We start from the raw sequence: 23,376 nt of genomic DNA on the forward strand, positions 1-23,376 counted from the left end.
TGGCTGGTTCAACAGGAATATGTTACTGGGCTTTACGCTTACCTGTTACATCTAAAATGGAAAGCCTAGCTCCAGACATTTTTTTGGTTTTTGATAGAGTGGGGAGGAGCTACAATTTCAGCCAGATTTTTATTTCTGTCTGTGACCCCCTTGTTAGGAACAGTAGAATGTTGAGTTACCCTGGAGCAGCCTCTCTCAACCTTTTCAGCACAGAGGAACCCCCTTGATATAGCTTTCTGGTCTCAGGGAACCCCTGCTAAAAAGAACTATATCTACAACTCAATATACATTAGTGTGATGGTCAGTGGGAAGAATGCTCCTTACACATGTGGTCACTGGGAAGAACTCCCTCCTTACAGATAGCTAAAAAGATCAATGGTGTCACTGGGAAGTTATCGGAGCGGCAGAAATTGCTCAGTGCTCAAGGAACCCCTAGCAACCCTGGCTGAGCAACCCTGGCTGAGAAACCCTGCCCTAGAGGGAGGACAGTGTTGATTATCTCCACTGAATGTTCAGAAATGTTTTACATGCAGGAGTGGAAGCAGTGTGTTTTCTGTTTGCAAAAAAAAAACTAAAGAAATAAAAACCATTTTAGAAGTTCTAACCCTCCCCACCCAACAAAATTGTGTCACCATTGAAGAGATTTCCAGTCACTTGCTTTCTCGACAGCAAGTGAGGGTAAGGCCTTATACACACTGACCTTTAATTTTAACTTCCCTAGAAGCCAGCAGTGTTTTAGCCAAAAAAACAGGTCACACCTATAAAAGTGTGCACCGCATTTACCAGTGTCAAAACGTCTGGGCATTCATTAATTTTACTGGCCAGAATAAATCATTTATTCTGGCCATTAAAAAAAGTTAACGCTCAAATCGCCTAGTGTTTAGGCGCATTTACACACACTTAAGCACGTCAAGTGTTTTTTCAGCCAAAAAGCCGCTGCTCCAGGACACCCAGGCAGTGTTTTTTTTTTAAACTAAACTGTCCTCCATCAAAACGTTGCTAAAAAACCTATGTGCATATGAGGCCTAAAACTCACCTGTAATCGTTAAACCCCATTTTTTAAGAATTAAAGAGGCAGTGATGCGATACGCCAGGGAATATCCAGACTTGGAAATCGATGGGCACAAGATTCAAGTCTTTACAGACATTTCTCAAGCTACTATCCAAAAGCGGAGGGAGCTCAAACCGTTGCTTTCACCTTTAATTCAAAGGGACATCTGCTACAGATGGAACTATCCCTTTCGCTTACAATTTGCTTATAATGGCAAAATCCTACGCCTTTTCTATATTCTCTGCAAGGAAGGGCTAAAGGAAATAAAGCCCAAATTCAGCAAAATTTTCTCTCCTTCAGAGTCTTTCCAAAATTGACGGCCCTCCTCCACCACTTTCGCCTCTGTGGTCTCCATCTCCCAGGAATAAAAAAACCTGCTATTCCACATCAAGTTCCCTAAGGATTTTGTGGGTTACTAGCTGATTGTCTATTGGGCGGGGACCTCCTGTTGCGGGACATTGACCCCCGCCTTTGTTATTTGAATTGTTGTTGCGTATGTTGTGCTCGCTAGTCATGTTAACCTCTAATTGTTTTTGGGCTAGATTGTTTACATGGCGGGTAGCTTTTGGTGTTAGGAACCTTTAACATACATGTTTTTTTACAGACCCCATGGCGTCGGGAAGAGTCTATGCGCTCTCCCTAAGCAAAAGATTCTCCCCATTGCTTTGCTTCGGTGGGGACTCTTCTGTTCCTTGACTTTGTGTCTGGGATATTTGGTATTCCACTGCATATTGTTGTTTTGCCATTTGATTAGATGCTGGCCTTTTTGTGGGCTCACCGTCTTTTGTTTCTTCTCTTTTCTTCCCACTTTTTTTTTTTTCATCGTTCCCATTTGAGGGTCATCTCAGGATTTTCTATTCAGTCCGGGATACTTGGTTTCCAAATGGGTGAGTGTGTGGGTCTCACCATCGCTATTTTGCCTTTCTCCAATGTCTACCCTAAGACCTCATAGTAGCGTTGTTCACTTACTCTGCCATAATGTGCAAGGATTGGGGTCCACCTCTAAGCATCTCAAGGTATTTTCGCAGTATAAGTCCCTAGGAGTTGATATAGCCGTGCTACAAGAAACCCATTTTGCTTCCTCTTTTACACCTAGATATATTCATAAGGATTTCCCTGTATTTTTTCACTAATGCATCTGAAAAAAAAAATTAGCTGTAGCACTCTGTCTAGCACGACGGTTATCCTTTACTGAATCTAAAGTGATATGGGACAAAGAAGGGCAATATCTATTGGTCAAAGGCCATTTAGAGGGAAATCTGGTGACTTTCCTGATTTATTATGCCCCTAACGTGAACCAGTTAGCTTTTTTTAGATCCCTGTTTCAATCTTTATCTCTGGAATTGGAGGGTGATGTAATTTTGGTGGGGGACTCATAGCTAGCCTTAGATCAAACGCTTGATAAATCGCAGAACACCAGACTTACATCCCCTCCAAAACAAAGTTGCGAATTTGCACAACTTTTGTATCGATATAATTTGATCAATGCGTAGAGAGAGGCCAATTCTACCTCTAGAGACTATTCTCATTTTTCTAGAGCTCACAATCATTATTTGCGTATTGATCACCATTTTCTCCCTATGGAAAGGCTGTCCAAATTAAAGTCAGCTAAAATAATGTCGACACCCTGGTCAGACCGTGATCCGGTGATGCCAACACTCTCTAATTTGACTACCAATCTGGCCAAGCCACATTGGCGATTGAACAAGTCTCTTCTTAGCAACGAGTTAACCTGCCTCGAAGTCTGAAGCACTTGAACTCTTACTTTACCATTAATAAAAGCGGAAGATACGACCCCTGCCATTAACTGGGCAGCTCATAAAGCCTCTATCAGAGATTTTTTTGTATCCAGTTATCATTTATACTTCTAGATCTCGTGAAGAGCTGACTTCTGCCAAAATTAAGGAATATGAGGCTTTATTAGCCCAACACAAAATTGCCCCATCCCCAGATTTATTACTTAAGGTGGAGCAAGCTCGTTTAGAACTTAAATCTTTGTCTTACTACGAAAGCGGAAAAACAGCTACGATGAATGAATCAAATTCTGCACATGGTGAGACAAACCAGCTTCTCTCTTAGCACGTAAACTTTCCCCTAAACATACCTATTCGGCCCTTCCTAAGCTTAGGCTCTCGGGAGGTCACATCTCACAGGAGCCTCAGAAGATCCTTCAGGAATTTAACAATTTCTATGCTACTTTATACAGCAAACCCCGGTTGAGCCTTCTTTGCTTCAGGATTTTTGGACCCTTGTAGCTCCCAACCCTTGCTGAGGCTCACAGAGAACTTACGAAACAACCTATATCTAGCGAGGAGCATGGTAAAGTTTTTAAAATGCTAACGTCACACAAGTCCCTGACAGTTTACCGAATGTTTACTATAAAACCTTTTCTGAACAACTTCTCCCGATATGGCTCTTTATTTCAATTCTTTGAGGGAGGACAGTGCACAAAGCATATATTAGCATTATCCCTAAGCCGAATAAGGACTCTACCGATATCCTTAATTATCAACCCATTTCGGTAATTAATTGTGACCTGAAAATTCTGACAACTCTTGGCCCTGCGTCTTAATTCCTTTTTGGCACAATATATTCTCAAAGACCAATTGGGTTTCATATCTGGTCGCCAAACGTTGGATCAGATTCATAGGTCCATAGCTTTGATTTCCGTTGTCCACTCTAATTGGGATGCCCCTCTTTCTTGGGAGTTGTTGATTCTTTCTTTGGACCTCCATAAAGCTTTTGATAGTAAACAAATATTCCTAGGTTAAACTATTTTGCAAGCTTTTGGATTTGGTCCTGCATTCCTTACACTACTACAGTCATTATACAACATTCCCTCAGCTCAAGTGTCCATCAGAGGTCATCAGGAACATAAATGCGCTTTATTTGCGGACAACATTCTTATGTATGTTACCTCCCCTCTGACTACCATACCTAATCTACTGTCTCTTTTGTGCCACTTTGCTGAACTTTCTGGGCTCTCTTTAAATTCCCAAAAACCGATAGCGTCTAATGTTTTGTTACCCTCTTCCATGGAATGACAGCTTAGGACTATATATGACTTTCAATGGGCCCGCAGCTCTTTGCCCTATTTAGGGATTAACTTGACAGCTTCAATTGAGACCCTTTACCAAGCAAACTATCCCCTTTTTTTCAAACACCTTAAAATAGATATTTGTTGTTGGGCTGCTTACTCGATATCTTGGTTTGGCAGGATCAACTATTAAAATTTTGTTTTTGCCTCGCCTACTATATTATTTTTAGAACCTTACCGATACCAATCCTGAGATGTGATTTGCAACACCTACAGGCCAAGGGGTTCATTTTGTTTGGAATAACAGAAGGCCCCGGATGAACCAGAAGACACCATACAGTTTAAAATTGCATGGTGGGATTGGCCGCCCTAATCTTCAAGCATACTTTCAAGATGCCCAAATTGCACAATTGGCCTATACCACGGCTGAGGGATTTATTCCCCTCTGGGATTCTACTGAGGCTCTCTTTTGCCATCCTTTAGTGGATGGTTCCTTACTTTGGCTCCCTAATCGATCTCACCCTCCTGTCCTGTGTTCCACTTTATCTTTCTCGTTGAAAGTTTGGGATAGAGTATGCCATCGTAATCCTTAGCTTCTTCGCACATGCCTTTAGCGCCTGTCTTTTGTAACCTTAAATTTGTACCTGGCCTGGTTCCGGCCCCATTCCAATGGTGGATTAATAGGGAGTTGCTGAGGATAGGAGACTACCTCCATGGTGCCCAAAATTACCCTCTGTAACATTTTAAAAGAAAAATGACAGATGCCTCCCACCAAAATCTTTAGATTTAATCAAATCGCCTATTTTATTCGCTCAAGAATTATTTTATTAGATGGACCATCCATTCTTACCAATTTCGAACTTTCACGCCTGAGTAGAAATTTTTCTAGAGGCCGTATTTCTAAAGTCTATGCCCTTCTTACTGATCCGGGATGTAAACTTACCTATAGGAATCAATGGGAACGGGACCTGAATGTTATGATCTATCCGATTGGCAAGATATAGCCTTAGCATTATCGAAGGTTTCCATCAATACCGCCTCAACTGAAGCAAATTATAAAACATTACTGCGATGGTACCTGGTCCCAACCCGGACTGCAAGGATGCATCCATCTGGCTCATCATTGTGCTTTTGGCATTGTGGTCAGATGGGTTTGATGTTCCACGTTTGGTGGTGATGTCGGAAAGCAACTAGATTTTGGATCCGTATATGTAACCTTATCTACACGGTGACAGGGTGAATGTTCGCAGGATCCCGGAGACGGCTCTCTTTCATAAATTTCCAATTACAGTGTCAAAAAAATCCCTTAAGTTACTTAGATGCTGTTAGCAGCAAGAATCGCTATAGCTAAATACTAGAAAAAAAACAATTATCCCCCTTGAATATATTAAGAACAAATTGAATTGGATCATGGTTAATGACAGCCTCACCTGTATTCTACACAACACTGACAAATTTGAAAAAAAACATGAGACCCATGGATTCAATACATTTCAGTGCCTTGATATTTCCCTATTCAACCCTTTTACCTCCCACTCACTTTTTCTTACTTTTTACTGTCCCCTTTTTTTTTCTTCTTTGCTTTTTGGGGCTCATTGAGCTTTCTCTTTACGCATTCTACATCTGTCATGTTTTCTACAACAATCGTTCTGTGTGATTCATGGGGCTACAGCCATTGCCTTTTATATCTCTGGTGGACTTACTGTTGGGAATTTTCCATTTGCCCTGCTTAGTTGTTTTCGCACAAATTCTCTAGTTTTCTAAGGTATGTCTACTGTTCATTAAATCAGGTGTTCTTTTGAGATGTTCAACATCTGTTATGACATTTGTCTTTTGCACTATTTGTAACTTGAAAATTTTTTAATAAAAACTATTGAAAGATAAAACAGAGGCTATAAAACCTCCCCACTCTACTAGAAATAAATACATTAAAAATTCAACTATTGTTGGTTTTTGCTGGATTTGGGATTTAATGTGTAAATGGAACAAGTACTTAAGGAAAAATAATAGTAACAATGGACCCAGTAGCAATGCCTAACTAATGTGAACTAGTCACTAAAAAATGAACTTTTTCTTAAAAAAAACCCAAACACAAAACACAAAAAAACCCAAAAACAAAACAAAGACAAATATTGAACATTTTGTAAGCATATATATTATGTTACACGATTACTGGTTTACAATACTAGTGAGTCAGAAAAAAAAGCAGTACGTTTTAAAAGGTTGGAAGGCTTGTGACCAAAGAAAAAAAAAATTTCCATCAAAAATAAAACCTGGTGAAGGAACGTCAGAAGCAAAACAAAAAACACAATTGGCTAGCTGAAGTGGGGCTTCTGACAAACAATCTCAGATCAGAAAGGCTATGCAGGAGGTCTTGCCTTACTTGAAAGCATTTTTGGAATGTCTCATCCACTTTCCTCCTCCTCCCCTTCACATCTTGGCCAAATTCACGAGTCTGACACAAGAGCTGTGAGGCCCGCTTTGGCTTCTAAGGCTTCAAAAAAAAGCAACACGCTCACAAAACATGCGGACATTCTCTGTTTGATTTGGAATGTCTCTAGTGTTCTTCGAGAGCTATTCAGTGAATAGGGGCACAACACAGTTCATGTACCAGATGGCTTCTAGTAAAGATGGATGAGCCAATTTCTATGTCAAAGCTGGAAATATTTTTTAACTTAGTTTGGGCTTTTACGCGAAATAATCTTTTATCTAGGCACTGTATATACAGTTTTGTTGCATACAGTTGATAAACTTTAAAATATTATTTACATAATTATGTGTTTATCTGCTTGTGGTTTAGTAAAGGGAAAGTGAACACACATTCACTAAAAACAAACTTGGTATAATTAGGGCTTGTTCACTCCGTACCAAGAAATAACACATGCATGCGTTCTTTCAATCTAACAACTGATTTCAGCGAAATTAACAAATGTCCAATTGTTTTCAACATTAAATATTGTTTCTTTTCAAACTGATTACTACTACTACCACCTCTACTGCTCATGCATATTTCAATTAAATTAAAAAACAATTTAAAAAAAATAATAGTTTCCCAACGTGTTTGTTCATTTTTGATCTCGAAACCAAAATTGATTGTTGTATCAAGCACACCAACCATACAAAAATCAAATGATCGCTTTTTCATTCAATTTTCTATCCATGCATGGCAAAGCGTAAAGCGGAAATACACTGCACCTGAGCAAAACAAAACAAAACCACTAATTAATTTTTAATATTCAAAGCAGACTCATGCATCCATCCATGTCTCCATGCTTAATTTTGCTGAGAAATCACCCCTTAGCATTTCTGGCCATGGCCATCTTGATTAAGGGCAGATGATTCATGTAGCATTTACTTCCTTGAATCCATCTACCTTTAGCGCATGCATGCAAGCAGGAGGGTGTGCTTAGCTGAGAAAACCAATCCTCTACTCCTAAAGGCACCTGGGATGTATTATTATTATTATACAGTATTTATAAAGCGCCGATAGTTCGCTCGTCACTGTACATCACAAAGGGGGACAGAACATGTGACAGAACAAAAGCAATACAATGCAAAACATGAGGGGATTGAGGGCCCTGCTCTTTCGAGTTTACAATCTAGGAGATGTATGATATCATTTGCCTAGGCCTGGAAACCAGGAAGCAACTAAAGAAATGTAAAAAAAAAAAAAAAAGTTTAAAACCGGTAAATATAATATGCTTTCCTATCTGTTAACTAATGCTAGCAGCGTAAGTTCTGCTTTAAGCTATAGTGAAGGTGTGTTTGTTTTACAGTATACGTGCATTGGGGTGCCTTTAAGAATGAATGGCAACACAGCACAATGCACAAATACAACATGTTACTGCACATTGCAGCAAGACATATTAAACACAACTTTTTAATTCACAGCAAGTTGTGAATAAGTCCTTAAAGAGGTAGTAAATCTGATTAAAAAAAAATCCCTCCGCAAGGTAGTGTCATAATGTGCTAATATGCATTGCATACTAGCACACTATGTGAAACTTGCCTTAATACCTTAAAACGGAGCCCTCCAGTGGGGCGTTGTCACTGCTGACAGGGCTTCAGTCTTCACTTGGTCATCCTTCTGGGTACACGGGCTCCGGTAGCTTGAATGGCTGTGGCGCGATGACGTCACACATGCGCGGGAGCCACTTTTTACGGCACACAGCTCTGAAGGAACGGGACGAACATGCGCCGGTGGTGCTACACAAGTAAATATCTCTTAAACAGTGCAGGTTTAGGAGACATTTACAGTACCTAAGTACAACTACCCAAGTAAAAGAACAGACTTTACTACCACTTTAAAAAAGGATGTTTTAAAAACCAAAAAGCAGTTATGTAAAGACAATTCCTAGTTCACAAGAAGACAATTTGTAGACAACCTTTAGTACCTGACACCCTCACAAAGTGTGCCTAAACCTTATCCACTACCGTAAAAGTATACCTTTTTCTCCCCTGATCTTTACCAACTCTACTATAACATACTGTAAAAGACAATGAGGTGTCAGACACAGAAATAACCGTACATATGGTATATGTGTACCTGATGAACAAAGGCACAACCTGAGAGGAAAATAATGACATTTTAAGGCAGGACAATTTTGTTTCACATATAAACAGTGATTACTTAAATTCTTCGTAGTAAAGCTAAGCACAGTAAACCCTTCTTATAATAAGCATGCTTTCGCCCATTGTCCTAAAATGAAGAATATTCCCCTTATTTGTGATGGAATGAGACATGTGGAAACCTTTTGTTCTAAGAAGGCCTTACTGTACCATTCACAGATTTGGGTGGAGATATTTTTGGATGCTTTTGTCCCTTTTCACCATAACCCGAATGGTTATACTGTCATAGTAAAAAATTAAAAAACATAGCTCCAGTTTTAGGACCAAATGTTTACATGGTATTCCAACAAACCCAAGTTCCTTTTTATTTTGACTCTCTCATGGAATTCGAACCACATTACAAATTGTTACTGGTTTAAATGCTACTATGTAGCAACTGAACAGTGCAAAGGAGGAAAAGGACTGGGGCAAAGTATTACTGTCACTACAAAACTTGTAGTGAACCCGATCTCAAAATGTGAGGATTTGTCATCTTATAGGGAACATTCTAGAAATGTTAATTGTGTGTCTGGTTGTTAAACTCAATGGACTTGTGTCTTTTTTTCAAACCATGTGCCGGAGCAGTACCCTAAATTAAACTACCCTTTTTACCTTGAATTACTATCACAAATAGCAGCGTACTTTCTGACGTGACTGTGTCCAGGAATGTTTGTTCTGTAGAATAACAGATGTGTATCCTCAGCGTGAGATCTAAGACACTGCTACTTCTGACTGCCAAGTCTCAGGAAATGTGGAGTGAGATTTGGTGATGTCACTACTGTGCTGCTTATTGTTCTCCTTGATGTAACCAAGGACCTTCAGTGCAGGAACTCCTGGTGTCTCCTGCTCCTTCTTGAATACCCTTTCCCCCTTTTTTCTGAACTGTCATTTGCTTATAGAGATACAGGATAGTTCCTGTGACTCACCACAATAGTTCTATCATGTAGAAATATACTTTCAACCAAAAAGCACAGCATGCTAACAAAGTATTTAGGAAGGCCTATCCGTGTATTTTAAAATGACATTAAACCCACATCGTTAAAAAAGGTCAGTAAATGCCGTATAACCTGCTGTTCATACTCGCTCAGTTATTATGGGATTTGTTTTCTGTATTCTAAAATAAACCTGGGTGATTCTGCTCTTCTCTGTCTCCCCCTCCTGTCCATGTCCCCACTGCAGTTGCAGATTTTGCCCAACAGTGTTGGCAGCTACTACACATGCTCAGTGTATTTTCTACCCTGAACATTGCCTTCCTCCCACATCTGAGCAGCCACGTGACTAGAGTCACACAAGTGGGTGTATACACAGTGGTAAATAACAGCCCACTCCCTCCCTCCTCCTCAATGCCCATTAACCAGCTAAACAGAATGGAGGTGGGATATTACATCTTGATTGACTAAGGCTGGAGGGGCATGACACAGCTTGTGACTAGCAGAATTCCACCCACACCATGTTATTGCCATAAAATAAAGAATATCAAATATATATTTGTACGACAAATTAAAACAGTTGATATTCATTTTTATTTTGTATCCCAAAAGCATTTTTTTTTTTGAACACGAGACCTGAAGTAGATGACTAGAACCTCCTCCTGCCACTGTTTCCCTACAGACAGGTCAGTTAAGAAATGGGTCATGTGACAGCTATATATCAATTATGAATAAGGGTACTTAGATTTTTTTTTTATTAATTAAAATAATTACAGTGCCATCATCCATATACAGAAAGAGAAGCGATAATGTACATCAAACTGGGTGTTTAGTATTACTTTAGTGCATGATCATTTTAATTTAGTCAGAAATATCATAAAAGCAACAATTTGTTTGCATTGGATGGAAAATGATCCTGTTCATGACCACATTTTATGTAGCAATGCTCTGCACATCTCAGCTGCATCTCATCAATCTATGTTATTAACCTTGTCCATCAACAAAAAACAATTTTGAGTGGGCAAAAAAAATAATCCACATGCAGGCCATCAGAAAAGCAAGAAAAAATTGGAAGTGCCAGAATGCAAGAATGTTTATCAAGTCTGTTATAACACATGAAACAGATCAATCACTGTGGCAAAATCTTCATAGCAGCAATTAACAATGAATACATATTTTACAACCCTTGTCCTGTAAGGAAGGAACCAATTGCTACAAAGCAGTCACTGTGGGATGCCTATTAAACAGAAGTGAGGAAATTACCAGTTATGGTTCAGTAATTCACACTTAAGGGTCACTTTTTGTCAGGACTCTGACCCCCTGATCCTTTTAACTCTTTCCCCATCTAAATGCTTTGCCTGCTTTGCTAGAGACTAACCAATTCCTTTATTGGGGGCTTGCTCTGCATGTAAACACAACATCAAGGAAAACTGCAACACAGCAATTGCTTCCAACACAGATTTCTTTTCAAAAATAAAAATAAAATGTAAAGTAAAAAATTTACAAAGGCAGAAAGTAATGGTGTGCTTAAATTACTGGGATAGCCAGAAGGGAAATCCAAGCATTTCAAAACATACTACTGTCTGAATGATGTAAGGAATACATCACTGGAGTAACTGGAAGAAGATGTAATGAAGTTTTGTCAGAGTGTTTGTAGATATGGGCTGGAAGGCATCCTTTAAAATGCTATCCAAAAGATCAAAACACAAAAATCAATGGGTAATGGTTTGCATTTGGTCCAAAATATGTATGCTTACCACCCATGCCAAAGGTCCTAGTGTCTGCGTTAAAGAAGCCCATCAACCCACCTTCTCAATGAACAATATATGCTACATTGAGGCTGACAGGATGTGTTTGTTTATTCTGCAAATGGAACTATATTGATCTATTTTTTATATGTTGCTGCACTTGATTCCCAGGCTCCCTTGGTTCCCAGCCATTACCTACCCAGATTAAAACCAAGGTAAAGACGCAATAAGCATGTTTCCTTTTTTTTTCTCTTTTTAAAAGGGGCATCCTTTAATCTGACAATATCTTATAAATCTGTACTGATGGAGGGTTCACACCAGGAATCAAACAGAAAATCACTATGCGTTTTGCATGCAGTTCTGTGCAGTGCAATTTCTGCCCATTCATTTTGAATGGGCTGAAACCACACAACACCAAAAGTAGTGCATGCACTATTTATTTATTTATTACAGTTACTTATATAGTGCCGTAAATTTATGCAGCGCTTTACATATATATTGTACATTCACATCAGTTCCTAACCCTCAAGGAGCGTCCAATCTAAGGTCCCTAACTTACATTCATACACATACTAGGGGTAATTTAGACAGGATCCAAATGAACATACTAGCATGTCTTTGGAGTGTTGAAGGAAACCGGAGTAGCAGGAGTAAACCCATGCAGGCACAAGGAGAACATGCAAACTCCAGGCAGGTGGTGCCATGGTTGGGATTCGAACCAACGACCCTAGTACTGCCAGGCGGAAGTGCTAACTATTTAGCCACTTTTTCTGGAAATGCATTGCAACTGGATTACCTGGTTCCTTTGCACCATGCAAGCAGGTCCGGACAAACACACCGTGTTTATGACCTGCGTTTGGGTGCATTAATATTGACACCCACTGCAGATTGCAACTGCAGTGCATTCTGAACATGGGTTTCCCACACCACGTTCTGGTGTGAATGGGCTGTTAATCATTTAGTATACTGTACATTAAGGATCCATGCACACTGGGCGTTTTAATTACACTGGTAACGTTAGCTGTGTAATGTCATGTTAAAAACTTGCGTTTTTCAGCGTTTTTTGCATTAGCGTTTAGACGCCTTTTTTTGTGTTTGCGTTTTAAGCATTTTTTTAGTGTTTTAACAAATTTTTACTGCGTTTTTCAGCATTAGAGAAAAACTCCTCTAGAAACCCACTAGTCCTGGGTTTTTTTTACAGCCAAAAAACACCCCTGCCAAAAAATGCTGATTACAATCTATGTGTGCATGAACACATAGGATAACATGCTGGGGGGGTTACTGGCGGTAGAAAAAACCAAAAACAGCAGCTGTAAAACATCCAGTGTGCATGAGGACTAAAAGGACATTACACTATTTTAAATTTCAGCTTACTCTCAGTGCTAGTATGGAGTGCTCACGTCTGTTATCCTAACTGATGACTTGCATGTCTAGAACATTCTGAACTGAAGAGGACTACAAGCAAACACATGCAAGGACAGTTTTTTGCTCTTTTCTTTCAAGGCAGCCCCTAGTAATCGTGAGCATTTCCATAAAAGGATATGCTAACTTAAAGCATAGGGCTTCGGTGATATCCACTCTGTATTCTGCTTAGCTAAACAAACCTTTTCTAGAAAATCTGAGCATCTAACCCAGCCTCACTTAAAGTAGAACTATAGGCAAAACTTTTTGATTTCTTTTGGATAGAGTAAGAGAGTGCTATAACCCTGTAACATTTTTTCCTTGCCATCTGTGTCCCATTGGGGAAATTTACCTTCACTTCTTGTCCCATAGCCAAACAGGAAGTGAGAAGAAATCCCTACAAATTAAAGGAATCGCTTAAGGACCCCCAGGTCACCAGAACCAGTGTCCCCATTGGAAGATTTTCCCTCTCTTACTTTTCTAGGGACAAGCCAAAATTTGGGAATTTCATTTACTTTCACTTTCAATAATGGTAAACAGGACAAATAGGGAGGGTGAATCTCTCTAATGGGAGCACAGAGAGCAATAAAAACAAACAGGTATTCTAATTCCTCTGCACTATATCCAAAACAATAAAAAAAAGGTACACTTTAAGCTTTTTAATATGAAGGAACACTTGAAACAAATTTCAGGTCTCAAGGAACCTCTGCTAATAACTGCAAAATCTACAGCTCATGTTGCATTAGTGTGGTAGTCACTGGGAAGAAATCAACTTACAATTGTTGTTATTGGAAGGAATCCCCTCTTACAGACAAATCATAATTGTTGCCAGTGGTTACTTATCTGAGAGTCAGAAATCACTCCTCGCTCAAGGACCCACTAACAACCTCTGCAGGAACCTAATGGTTCCACAGAACCCTGGTTAAAAATGGCTGATCTAGTCAGTAAAGTTGTGTTCAAAATAATAGCAGTCCAATAAAACTAACCAGATCAATCACTGTTTTTGGTATAAATTATTTTTCTACATGGCAAATAATTTACTAGTAAGTGTAGTAGAGTAATAGAAAACCAACAGATCCAACAGTCATGACATGCATGATGCTGATTCTATGTACCTGAATCATTAAATGAAAGGGGTGTGTTCAAAAATATTAGCAGTATGGAATTCAACTAGTGAGGTCATTCAGTCTGTGAAAAAACAGGTGGCCCTTATTTAAAGCGTTTTTTTTTTACAGTGAAAATAAAAAAAAATAAATAAAAGTCAGCAGCTACAAAAACTGTATCTGCTGACTTTTAAAAAATGAACACTTGCCTGTCCCTTGATCCCGCGGTGTCCCCCCGCAGCCCATTTCACTGGCCACATGGTGTTCCCAGAACCAGCATCTTCAGTGTGGCTACCCGGCTGTGACAGCTTGTGGCTTCACAGTCAGGTGCTCACTGCGCATGCACAAGTAGTGCTGTGCTTTGTGAATGGTCCCGTAGTCTTCTGGGACCTGTCACATGTCCGAGAAGACTACGGGGAGGGAAGGGAGGAGGACAACTTCAGCTTCCGATCACCTAGGCGATTGCAGCGGAAGTGGGAGAGGGTACCTGTCAATTTTGGGTACCCGCTCCTCAAAGGCACCAATCCTTAACGGGGAGTGGGGGACCAGTCCTTAAAGCGGAATTTCCCCTTTGGGGTGGAGGTCCGCTTTAAGGGTGAGGGCAGCAAATATACATGCTGGGTATAGTGCAATTCTCTCTGAAAATATGAGTAAAATGGGTCGTTCCAGACACTTTTCAGAAGAACAGCGAACTTTGATTAGAAAGTTGATTGGAGAGGGCAAAACAAATAAAGAAGTGAGAAGTGCAGAGACTGATAGGCTGCTCAGCTAAAATGATCTCAAATTCTTTAAATTGGCAACCAAAACCAGAGAGGCATGGAAGAAAATGGAAAAATACCATTCAAATGGATCGAGGAATGGCAGAAATGGTAAAGACTCTGCCAAGCTCCAGGGTCATCATAGAAAGTCTAAAGTTCCCTGTGAGCAGTGAAACAATTAGAAGACATCTATGTGAAGCCCCCACAAAGTCCCATTGTTGAAAAAATGACATGCTGAAGAGGTTACAATTTGCCAAAGAACACATTGACTGGCCTACAGAGAAATTGTGTAACATTTTGTGGATGGATAAAAGCAAGATTTCTCTTTTTGGGTCAAGGGGCCGCAGAGAGTTTGTCAGATGACCCCCAAACACTGAATTCAAGCCACAGTAAACTGTGAAGACAGGGAAGCATGGTGGCGCAAGCATCATGATATGAGGATGATTCTCATACTATGGTGTTTGCCCTATTTATCGCATACCAGGGATCATGGATCAGTTTGAATACATCAAAATACTTGAAGAGGTCATGTTGCCTTATGCCTTAAGATAATGACCCCAAACACACCAGTATGCGAGCAGCATCTTGGTTCCAGACCAACAAGATTAACATTATGGAGTGACCAGTCCAATCCCTGGAACTTAAAGCAATATTAAAGGTTCATTTTTTTTTTTTTGTAAAACAAACATGTCTTACATACTGGAATGCTGGAAACTGTATTCAACTACATAACGTAGGCTCAGAATCTGGTATTTTTACAAGCTTGAAGACCCTTACAACCAAGCATGAACTGAGCATTAAAAAAATAGAAAGCCTTGCTGTAGAGATATGGAGAATCTGACTCCTAAAGAAAATTACTGTATTTTCTTCATGAATGAATTTATTAGAGGAAATCCTTGGGAAAAAAAAAAAGTTTGCTGGTCAGGGGTTAGCAGCTTAATCAATGGCAGGAGTCAGATAAAAATGTTGAACCAGATCATTCAAAAGAGACCGTACCTGAAAGGTGACAAAAGAGACCGTACCTGAGAGGTGACAAAAGAGACCGTACCTGAGAGGTGATTTGTAAAGCACATACTGTATCAGATCCAGACAGTGGAGAGAAAATGCCTTGAATGGTTTCGACAGTGTTTTAGTTCAGGTGAAAGGGGGAACCCACCTTGGGAAGAAAGGAAGCCTTAAAGCGAAACTTCACTCTCACAATCAACACTGACTATTTTTAATACTTACAATGCTAGTATTAGTAGGTACATAGGAAAGAATGTTGGAAATCTTTTCTCAGTCGTCTGCAGCCACTGATCAGTGTATTTAAAGCCAGCCATACAGTGATCCATATTTGGCCAGTTCAGTAGGGACTGGATTGATTTCGATCCATGTATGGGCACTTGTGTTGTATACAACTTAATCTATCGATTAACTTGTGTACAACCAGCCTCTTGGATTTTTCCCAAATAATCAGTGCTGTTGGCTACAGCCGGCAACACTAAATTACCGTGTTCTGCCTACAGGGATGGCTCCCTGCCAATAGAGCGCAACAACATTGTGATAGGGATTTCCAAATCAAGACAACTATGTTGATGGGCAATTCAACCAATTTTCTTTCCTTCCACCTGTGGGGGGGTGTAAATTCCTCCATTCACCCCATTTTTGTGGTTGGAGTTAACTGTTAGTTATCTTCAACCCAAAAAAAAACCAAACAAAAAAAACTGCCTGTCAATGGCCAGCTTTAGGCTGCAAGACAGCTTTATCCCTGTGTAACACTGGGGACAATGTCTTCCAGGATAAGTCTGCCAACTCGGAGACGTGTTGCAGATATGATAGCAATGAACAAGGCCTTGTAAGGAAAGACAAGGAAATATCCCAGATGGACTTACAATTTGACAAAACCAAGCTGAGGTCCCACTGTGTCAATGAGGAACACACAGGGGAAAAACGTGAGCAACACCCTGCAGAAAACCTTTTATCATTGGGTGAGAGGCAAGCAGTCTTTGAAAAAGAATAGGGCCGAAAATTAACCCTTGAAGGCCAAATGCTGATTTAAGGTCAAATTTAAGGCCAAATGCTGAACCAGACAGCGTTCATCCAACACGGTGCTTCCTGGAAAGGAATTTCTTACCTCACACCATGCAAAGTAGGCCTTTCAGGTGTAATATTACACTTTGGAGAGGTTGATTACCTAGCATTCAGAAGTGTAGGGATCATGAGGCCAGGCAGTTAAAGCAAACATCTAGGAAGCAAGAGAGTGAACCAGGCACTGGGACAGAAAACCCGGACAATCTGGGAGAGCCTGAGGAGAGTCCATCAAGAGCCCAAGTATGTCTGAGTACCATATCCTCCTGGGTCAGTTCAGTGCAAAAAGGATCACTGGAATACCCTCCCTCATGATCCTGCGAAGCAGACGAAAAATAAGCTTTTGCTGAGGGATGTGTAGATCAAGTTAAACTGATCAAGTTTAACTGATTCCTCTGAGTCAACAGGGCATCCACTGCTAAAGCCTGAGGATTACTTGATACCTGTACAGTTTTTTTTGTTGACATAAGAAAGTTTATGCTTGGCAACCTCCACATTGAAACACCTACGAGCAAAGCACCCATACCCCTAGAACCAGACACTGATGACTGTGAAAGTACACTAGCTTATATTCTTTGCTTGATGCACTGAGGAACACTGAATTCCACCTCAGCTAAAATGAGGTTCACTTCTCTTTAACCCCTTGGCGCCGGCGCCTCCCGGCCCTTTAAGGGTTTCAGAAGGCAGAGCAGGGTTTAGGGTCATGTGACTGCCGTGTGTCATGGCAGTCACATGATCGGGAAAGGTCCCGATCGAAAGAGGAGATCGGGACCTTTCCATGAGTACCGGACACGTGTGCTGGGAGCGTGTGCTCTCAGCACGGGGTTTTTTTGTTTTTATAGAACGTAAATGTACGGTGGCTCGGCGTCTAGGCCCAGATGCCGGGAGGCCGCACATTTGCGTTCAGCCAGCGCCAAGAGGTTAAGCTATGCGATGTGTGTTGGCCCCTTGATGGTTGATATAGGCATCGGCTTTGGCACGGTTTCAATCTTGGTTGGGTGAGCTTGAAGCTGAGAGGTCTGTCCTCAGGGTCGTATCCAAAGTTAGGCCCAGATGCTCCAAGCAGTATGTGAGATCCAGCGCTGACGTTTGGAGAACTAGGATCTATCCAAACCTCAACAGGCTCTGCACTATCCAATGGACATTGACTGACAAGGCCTGAACCCATTGTTTCTTCAGCAGGAGGCATCCAGATATCCGAAGATGGAGATACCCTGAGAGCATAGAGGAGCTGAGGCAGGGGCTAACATCTTGCTGATAACCCAACATACATTTCTTATGTTTAATCTTATTTTTTTTTTTTTTTTCATAGAGAAAGGGTACAATTCACATTGTATCAATTCTACTGTAGTTGAAAATGAAAAAATAATGCAAATTTTCAAAATGCATTTGAAAGCAGTATAAGACATATATACCATGTAGAGAAGGAAACCACAACACCCTGATATGCCATGTGGATAATGCAACAATTAATACACTAATTTCTAATGCTAATTTCATTCAGCATTTAAATGCAGTTCAATTGAAGAATTTGTAAACGTATGTGGTAAGAAGAACAATTTGCAAAAACACAAGCTGACAACAATACCTATGAGCCACCGAGTGTATTACCTGACTTGTGTTCTTGTTAGCTTGCGTGGACAAATTCTACGTGCACAGGATCCCTTCTGGGGTTTAACAAATATTCTGTGCATGTGGTGATAGTCCTTCTTTAAAATTAACCTGTACTCCATGTTAGACTCGAATGTAAAAGTCTTTAAATAGATTACACAAAGCCTGATAATTGCTTTATTAGTCAGAAAAGCTTCCACTATTCTCCTTTCTTTTTATTTGGAGAGTGTCCAGGTGAATATGAAAAGGTCTCTATATATCAACACAGATGACTCCATATCAGATGATTTCCATATCAAATAACAGCTTCTTTTATTCTCTTCTGTAGTCTACAATCACAAATGAGCAGTATGACCAGCAAAAACTCCATAATAAAATTGCTAAATTTTAAGTTAACAAAACCTTTCTAAAGTACAGTACTGTCTGAGAAGCCAAATATTAGAAGGAACTGTTTCAATGTGTGTCAGGATGATCTTTAGGTGATCAGAAAGAATGCCTAAAAAGTCAATCTTCTCTTTCCTTTAAAAATAACAACCATTTGATAATTGGACGTGGCATTAGTCTTTTTTAAAACATGTCCACAGCTCCACCCTGTGGTGACATTTAACAAATACTATTGATCAAAAAAGAATAAACTTACTTGAGGGACCCTGACAATCGTGGCTGCTGAAGTAGCTTGTCCGCATGGTTCAAGGCCATAAGGTTATCACCTAATGCCAAAGCAACATAAGCACTACAAGCAAGGACGGAACACCTATAAAGAAATTAAAAAAAGAAAAAAAATGAGTAAAATCCACACTTTGATTTATTGCAATTTAATGTATAACTAAAGGAAAAACACTTTTTTTTGGGGGGGGGGGGGGATAGAATAGTGAGGGATTAGAACACCTGTGAGTTTGTATTGTTATCTCTGCCCCCATTAAGGAGATTTACCCTCTCTTTGTGTTGAAAGTGAAAGTAAAAGAAAACCCCACATTTTGGGTTGACACTAGAACATTAATAAAGGGTAAATCTTCCAATGGGGACACTAGTTCTGGAGACACCCTGGAACTTCCTCAGTTTGGAGGGAATTCCTCTCACGTCTCACTGTTTTGGCTATGGGACAGGAAATGAAGGGAACATTCCCAATGGGACACAGATGGCAAAAAAAACTGAAAGGGATTATAAACCTCCCCTACTCTATCCAAATGGCAATAATTTAGGTACAACATAAGTTCAACTAAGACTTTTCATTTATTATGCATTCCCTAACAGTAATAAATGCAACCAAAACAACAGACATTAAACACTTTTGTTTTTGAATACCATGGAACAGGAGACAAAAGATGTCCTGTGCTCCAGATAAGATTTGTTCCCATACTTCAAATAGGTATTTTTGATCAATCCTATGCAGACAAACATTTCCTTGGGACACAGCCTTTTTTCTTTTGGGGTTTATAGAAAGATCTACATCAAGTAATGCCTCATGCAGTTGATACCACCAGAAAAAAAAAGCAGCTACATGCATGCACTATTTAGGCAATTGGGATGATTGCATTATCAATAAATTTCAGATAAGACGGAGAGTCCCTTTTACAATATGCAGCCTTGAGGAATGGACTCTTGTTTCTTCATCCTGGCACGGATGGTGACATCCATTGCAGTCACTAGGAGCACCTATTTGCTACACTAGTCAAGCACTGCAAGGTATGAAGCTTATTTTTTTTTTTAAATTAATCAGAATTTTAAAATCAAAACATCAGAAGCAAATATGAAACTTGGAGGCCACTAGGAGATCAAAAATGCAATGAAATTCTGAAAACAAAGTACTTTTGCTGGGGCTCGGTTCACACTGCTGTGACTTAAGATCAGATTTGTGAGACCCCAAGTTGCATGATATGTGAAATAACATATTAGTCAATGAGAGCTGTCTTAATTAGTACTACTGAAGTCTCTTCGACTTTAGAAAAGGCTCCTGTACTACTTCGAGAGGACTTCTATCCAACTTGTGCCAACACATCTATATGGATGTGATTTGGATCCAAAACACTTTTTGAAAAATATGTTTCGTTTTTTTTCTATCCCTACTTATTCACAAAAAAAAGTGTAGTGTAAATAAACACAGGAGGCAGTTTTTGACAGGTCCATTATTAAAAAGATAAAAAATTAAAAAACAATTGTCCCCAGAAGTAGATCCAACGTCAACCAAGGGAAAAACAAAACAAAAAAAGGCAGGCCCCCTTGTAACATCATTCAGTATACCCCAGTTGGTGACATCACAAGGGGGCAGGGTCACCCGGTGAGGTCATCGGGTTGCCCCGTCCCTTTAGCTTTTAAGATGGCGGGGGCCAGAGTTGGGTGCGAAGCTCTTGTGGATTTTTTTTCTATGTTTATTGCTTGGGGCGTCATGAATGACATTGGACCTACTTTGGGGGACTTTTTTTTTTTGTAATAAAAAACTTGTCAAAGACTGCTTCCTGTGTTTATTTACACTATTCTTTTTTTGGTAAATGAATAGGTGATATGTACACCATACTCATTCACATGGGGGCAGGATCTGGGGACCCCCTTATTAAAGGGGGCTTCTAGATTCCGATGTCATCCCCCTGCAGACCTCCTACTACAACCACAGCCCAGGGTTGCGGGGAAGAGGCTCTTGTCCCCATCAACATGGGGACAAGGTGCTTTGGGGGAAGGGGAGCCCCCCTTTTTCAAAGCACCCCCCATTTGAAGGGGCATGTACGGTGCAGGGGAAGGGCGCTCACTCATTTCCCATCACTCCCTTCCTGACCTGCCAGGCTGCATGCTCTGATAAGGGTCTGGTACAGATTTTGGGGGACCGCACAGAGTTATTTTTTTTTTAATTTTCACACTGTGTTTTCCTTAAAATCCAGACCAGAAGGGCCTGGTATGGACTGGGGGGGGGCACACAGTTTGATTTAAAAACATTTTTTAATTGCCGGCATTCTTTTGTTTACATACACCTGTCAGCGGAAAACACGATGACAGTTGATAAGTCATCGGCTATTAGGGAAGCGGTGGCCATTCCGAAAATTTGGATTTCGTTAGAAATTCAAAAAAAAAAAAAAAAAAAAAAAAAAAAAAATCGGTCAGAAAAAAAAAAAAAGCAACTCAAGACGCATCAGTTTGCCACCAGCAAAACATCAGGAAGTCGCACAACTTTCAGGTCGCAGTAGTGTGTGAACCAAGTCTTCGTAATGTGAAAAATTATTTTCATTTTTCATAATGATCATCAAATCTCAGCTTCTGATTTGCACATTTAACAGCTGGTTCACACTAGGCACACAGGAAAATTGGGAAAGATGGGGGGCAGTGTTGACTTGCATTTTCTCTTTTTTAAAACTTTATTACTGAAATGTCAGATTTCAAATAGGAAAATTTGTCTGATGTTCTATTTGTTAGTGGGGTCAAATGGACATTAGTTTTTTAACTGCAATGATGAGAAAAAGTGAAGGAACAGTAAAGAATGTTTAACAACGAATGTGGTTTTCGTTTGGGAAAGTCAACCCACTCCAAAACTGAATGTTAAAACCAAACATTTTTTTGTACTACTTTTGAGCGTAATTTGTTAAGTCATCGAATCTTTGTATAAACGTTAGTATGAATGTTCAAAATCTACTAGTGTATGGACAGCTCTAGTATACAATTCCCTTTTAATCAAATCAGGGGGTTGCAGGATTCTAGAGTAATGTCAAAACAGTTTTTCTAATTTTGGATTACGTAGGAGTGTAAAGTCTCATAAGGTTTTTAATTGCTTAGGGGATTTCCACTCACTTCCCATCCATGATAATTGTTGCCAGGGCAGAAAGTAAGAGGGAATCTCTACTACAGAGACACAGACAGCAATAAAACACTTATGTTTAGTAGTATGGTGGGGAACGTCTGTCAGAAAATGATCAACGGTGTCTCTGATGGAGAGATTCCCTCTTACTTCCTGTCCCAATGGTTTTGATCATTGTAACAGGAAGTAAAGGAAAATCTACACCACAGAGAGCAGACCACAAAAGAACCAATAATCCTTCTCTCTATCCAAAACAAAGCAAAAAAAATTGGTTTGGCTTAAAATTCTTGGTTACCGACTTGTTGTTCAGTGCTTGTTGCAGTTTTAATGCTGCATAGGAACACTTGCAAGCCCATCAGATCCAGCATTGTCATCTTCACCTGTACTGCTCTTCTACTTCAAGTTCTGTTCATGCTACTATCTTACTCATCTACATCATTGGGTGCTGGTTGTTTACTCCACCAAACGGAAGCAAGGGAGTAGAATTTAATTATATATACACACACACACACACACACACACACACACACACACACACACACACACACACGCGCACACTAGTGCCAAAAGTATTGGGACGCCTACTGTTACACACACATGAACTTTAATGGCATTCCAGTCTGTCGGTAGGGTTGAATACTGCGGCTATATCAGCTTCAACTCTTCTGGGAAGCCTGTCCACAAGGTTTAGGAGTGTGCCTATGGAAATGTTTGACAATTATTCCAGAAGCGATTTTGTGAGGACAATCACCAATGTCAGAGGAGAAGGTCTGGCTCGCAGTCTCAGCTCTAATTCACCCTAAAGGTGTTCTATTGGGTTGAGTTCAGGACTCTGTTCAGGCCAGTCAAGTTCCTCCACCCCAAACTCACACATCCATGTCTTTATGAACCTTGCTTTGTGCACTGGTGCGCAGTCATGTTGGAACAGTAAGGGACCATCCCCAAACTGTTCCCACAAAGTTGGGAGCATGAAATTGTCCAAAATGTCTTGGTGTGCTGACGCCTTAAGAGTTCCTTTCACTGGAATTAAGGGGCCAAGCCCAACCCCTGAAGAACAACCCCACACCATAATCCCCCCCTCCACCAAACTATACACTTGGCACAATGCAGTCAGGCAAGTACCGTTCTCCTGGCAACCGCCAAATCCAGACACGTCAATCGGATTGCAGAGAAGCGTGATTTGTCACTCCAGAGAACATGTCTCCACTGCTCTAGAGTTCAGTGGTGGTGTGCTTTACACCACTGCATCTGACGCTTTGCATTGCACTTGGTAATGTAAGGC

The 23,376-nt window shown here is 40.3% G+C and overlaps 1 protein-coding gene across 5 annotated transcripts in view; it reads right to left on the reverse strand.

Annotated features, from left to right (window-relative positions):
* The window catches only part of CNOT10 (CCR4-NOT transcription complex subunit 10), a 188,172-nt gene that overhangs the window by 45,679 nt on the left and 119,117 nt on the right, over positions 1 to 23,376 (reverse strand). For all 5 annotated transcript variants that reach the window (XM_089690736.1, XM_089690725.1, XM_089690729.1 and 2 more), the window contains one exon: positions 18,954 to 19,067. In XM_089690736.1, coding sequence (XP_089546862.1) covers positions 18,954 to 19,067 — 114 coding nt within the window. The remainder of the gene's footprint in view (positions 1 to 18,953; positions 19,068 to 23,376) is intronic.

This window comes from Staurois parvus, unplaced genomic scaffold, assembly GCF_062004578.1.
Source record: "Staurois parvus isolate SC_StPar_1 unplaced genomic scaffold, SC_StPar_1.0 ptg000021l, whole genome shotgun sequence".
NCBI lineage: Eukaryota > Metazoa > Chordata > Amphibia > Anura > Ranidae > Staurois > Staurois parvus.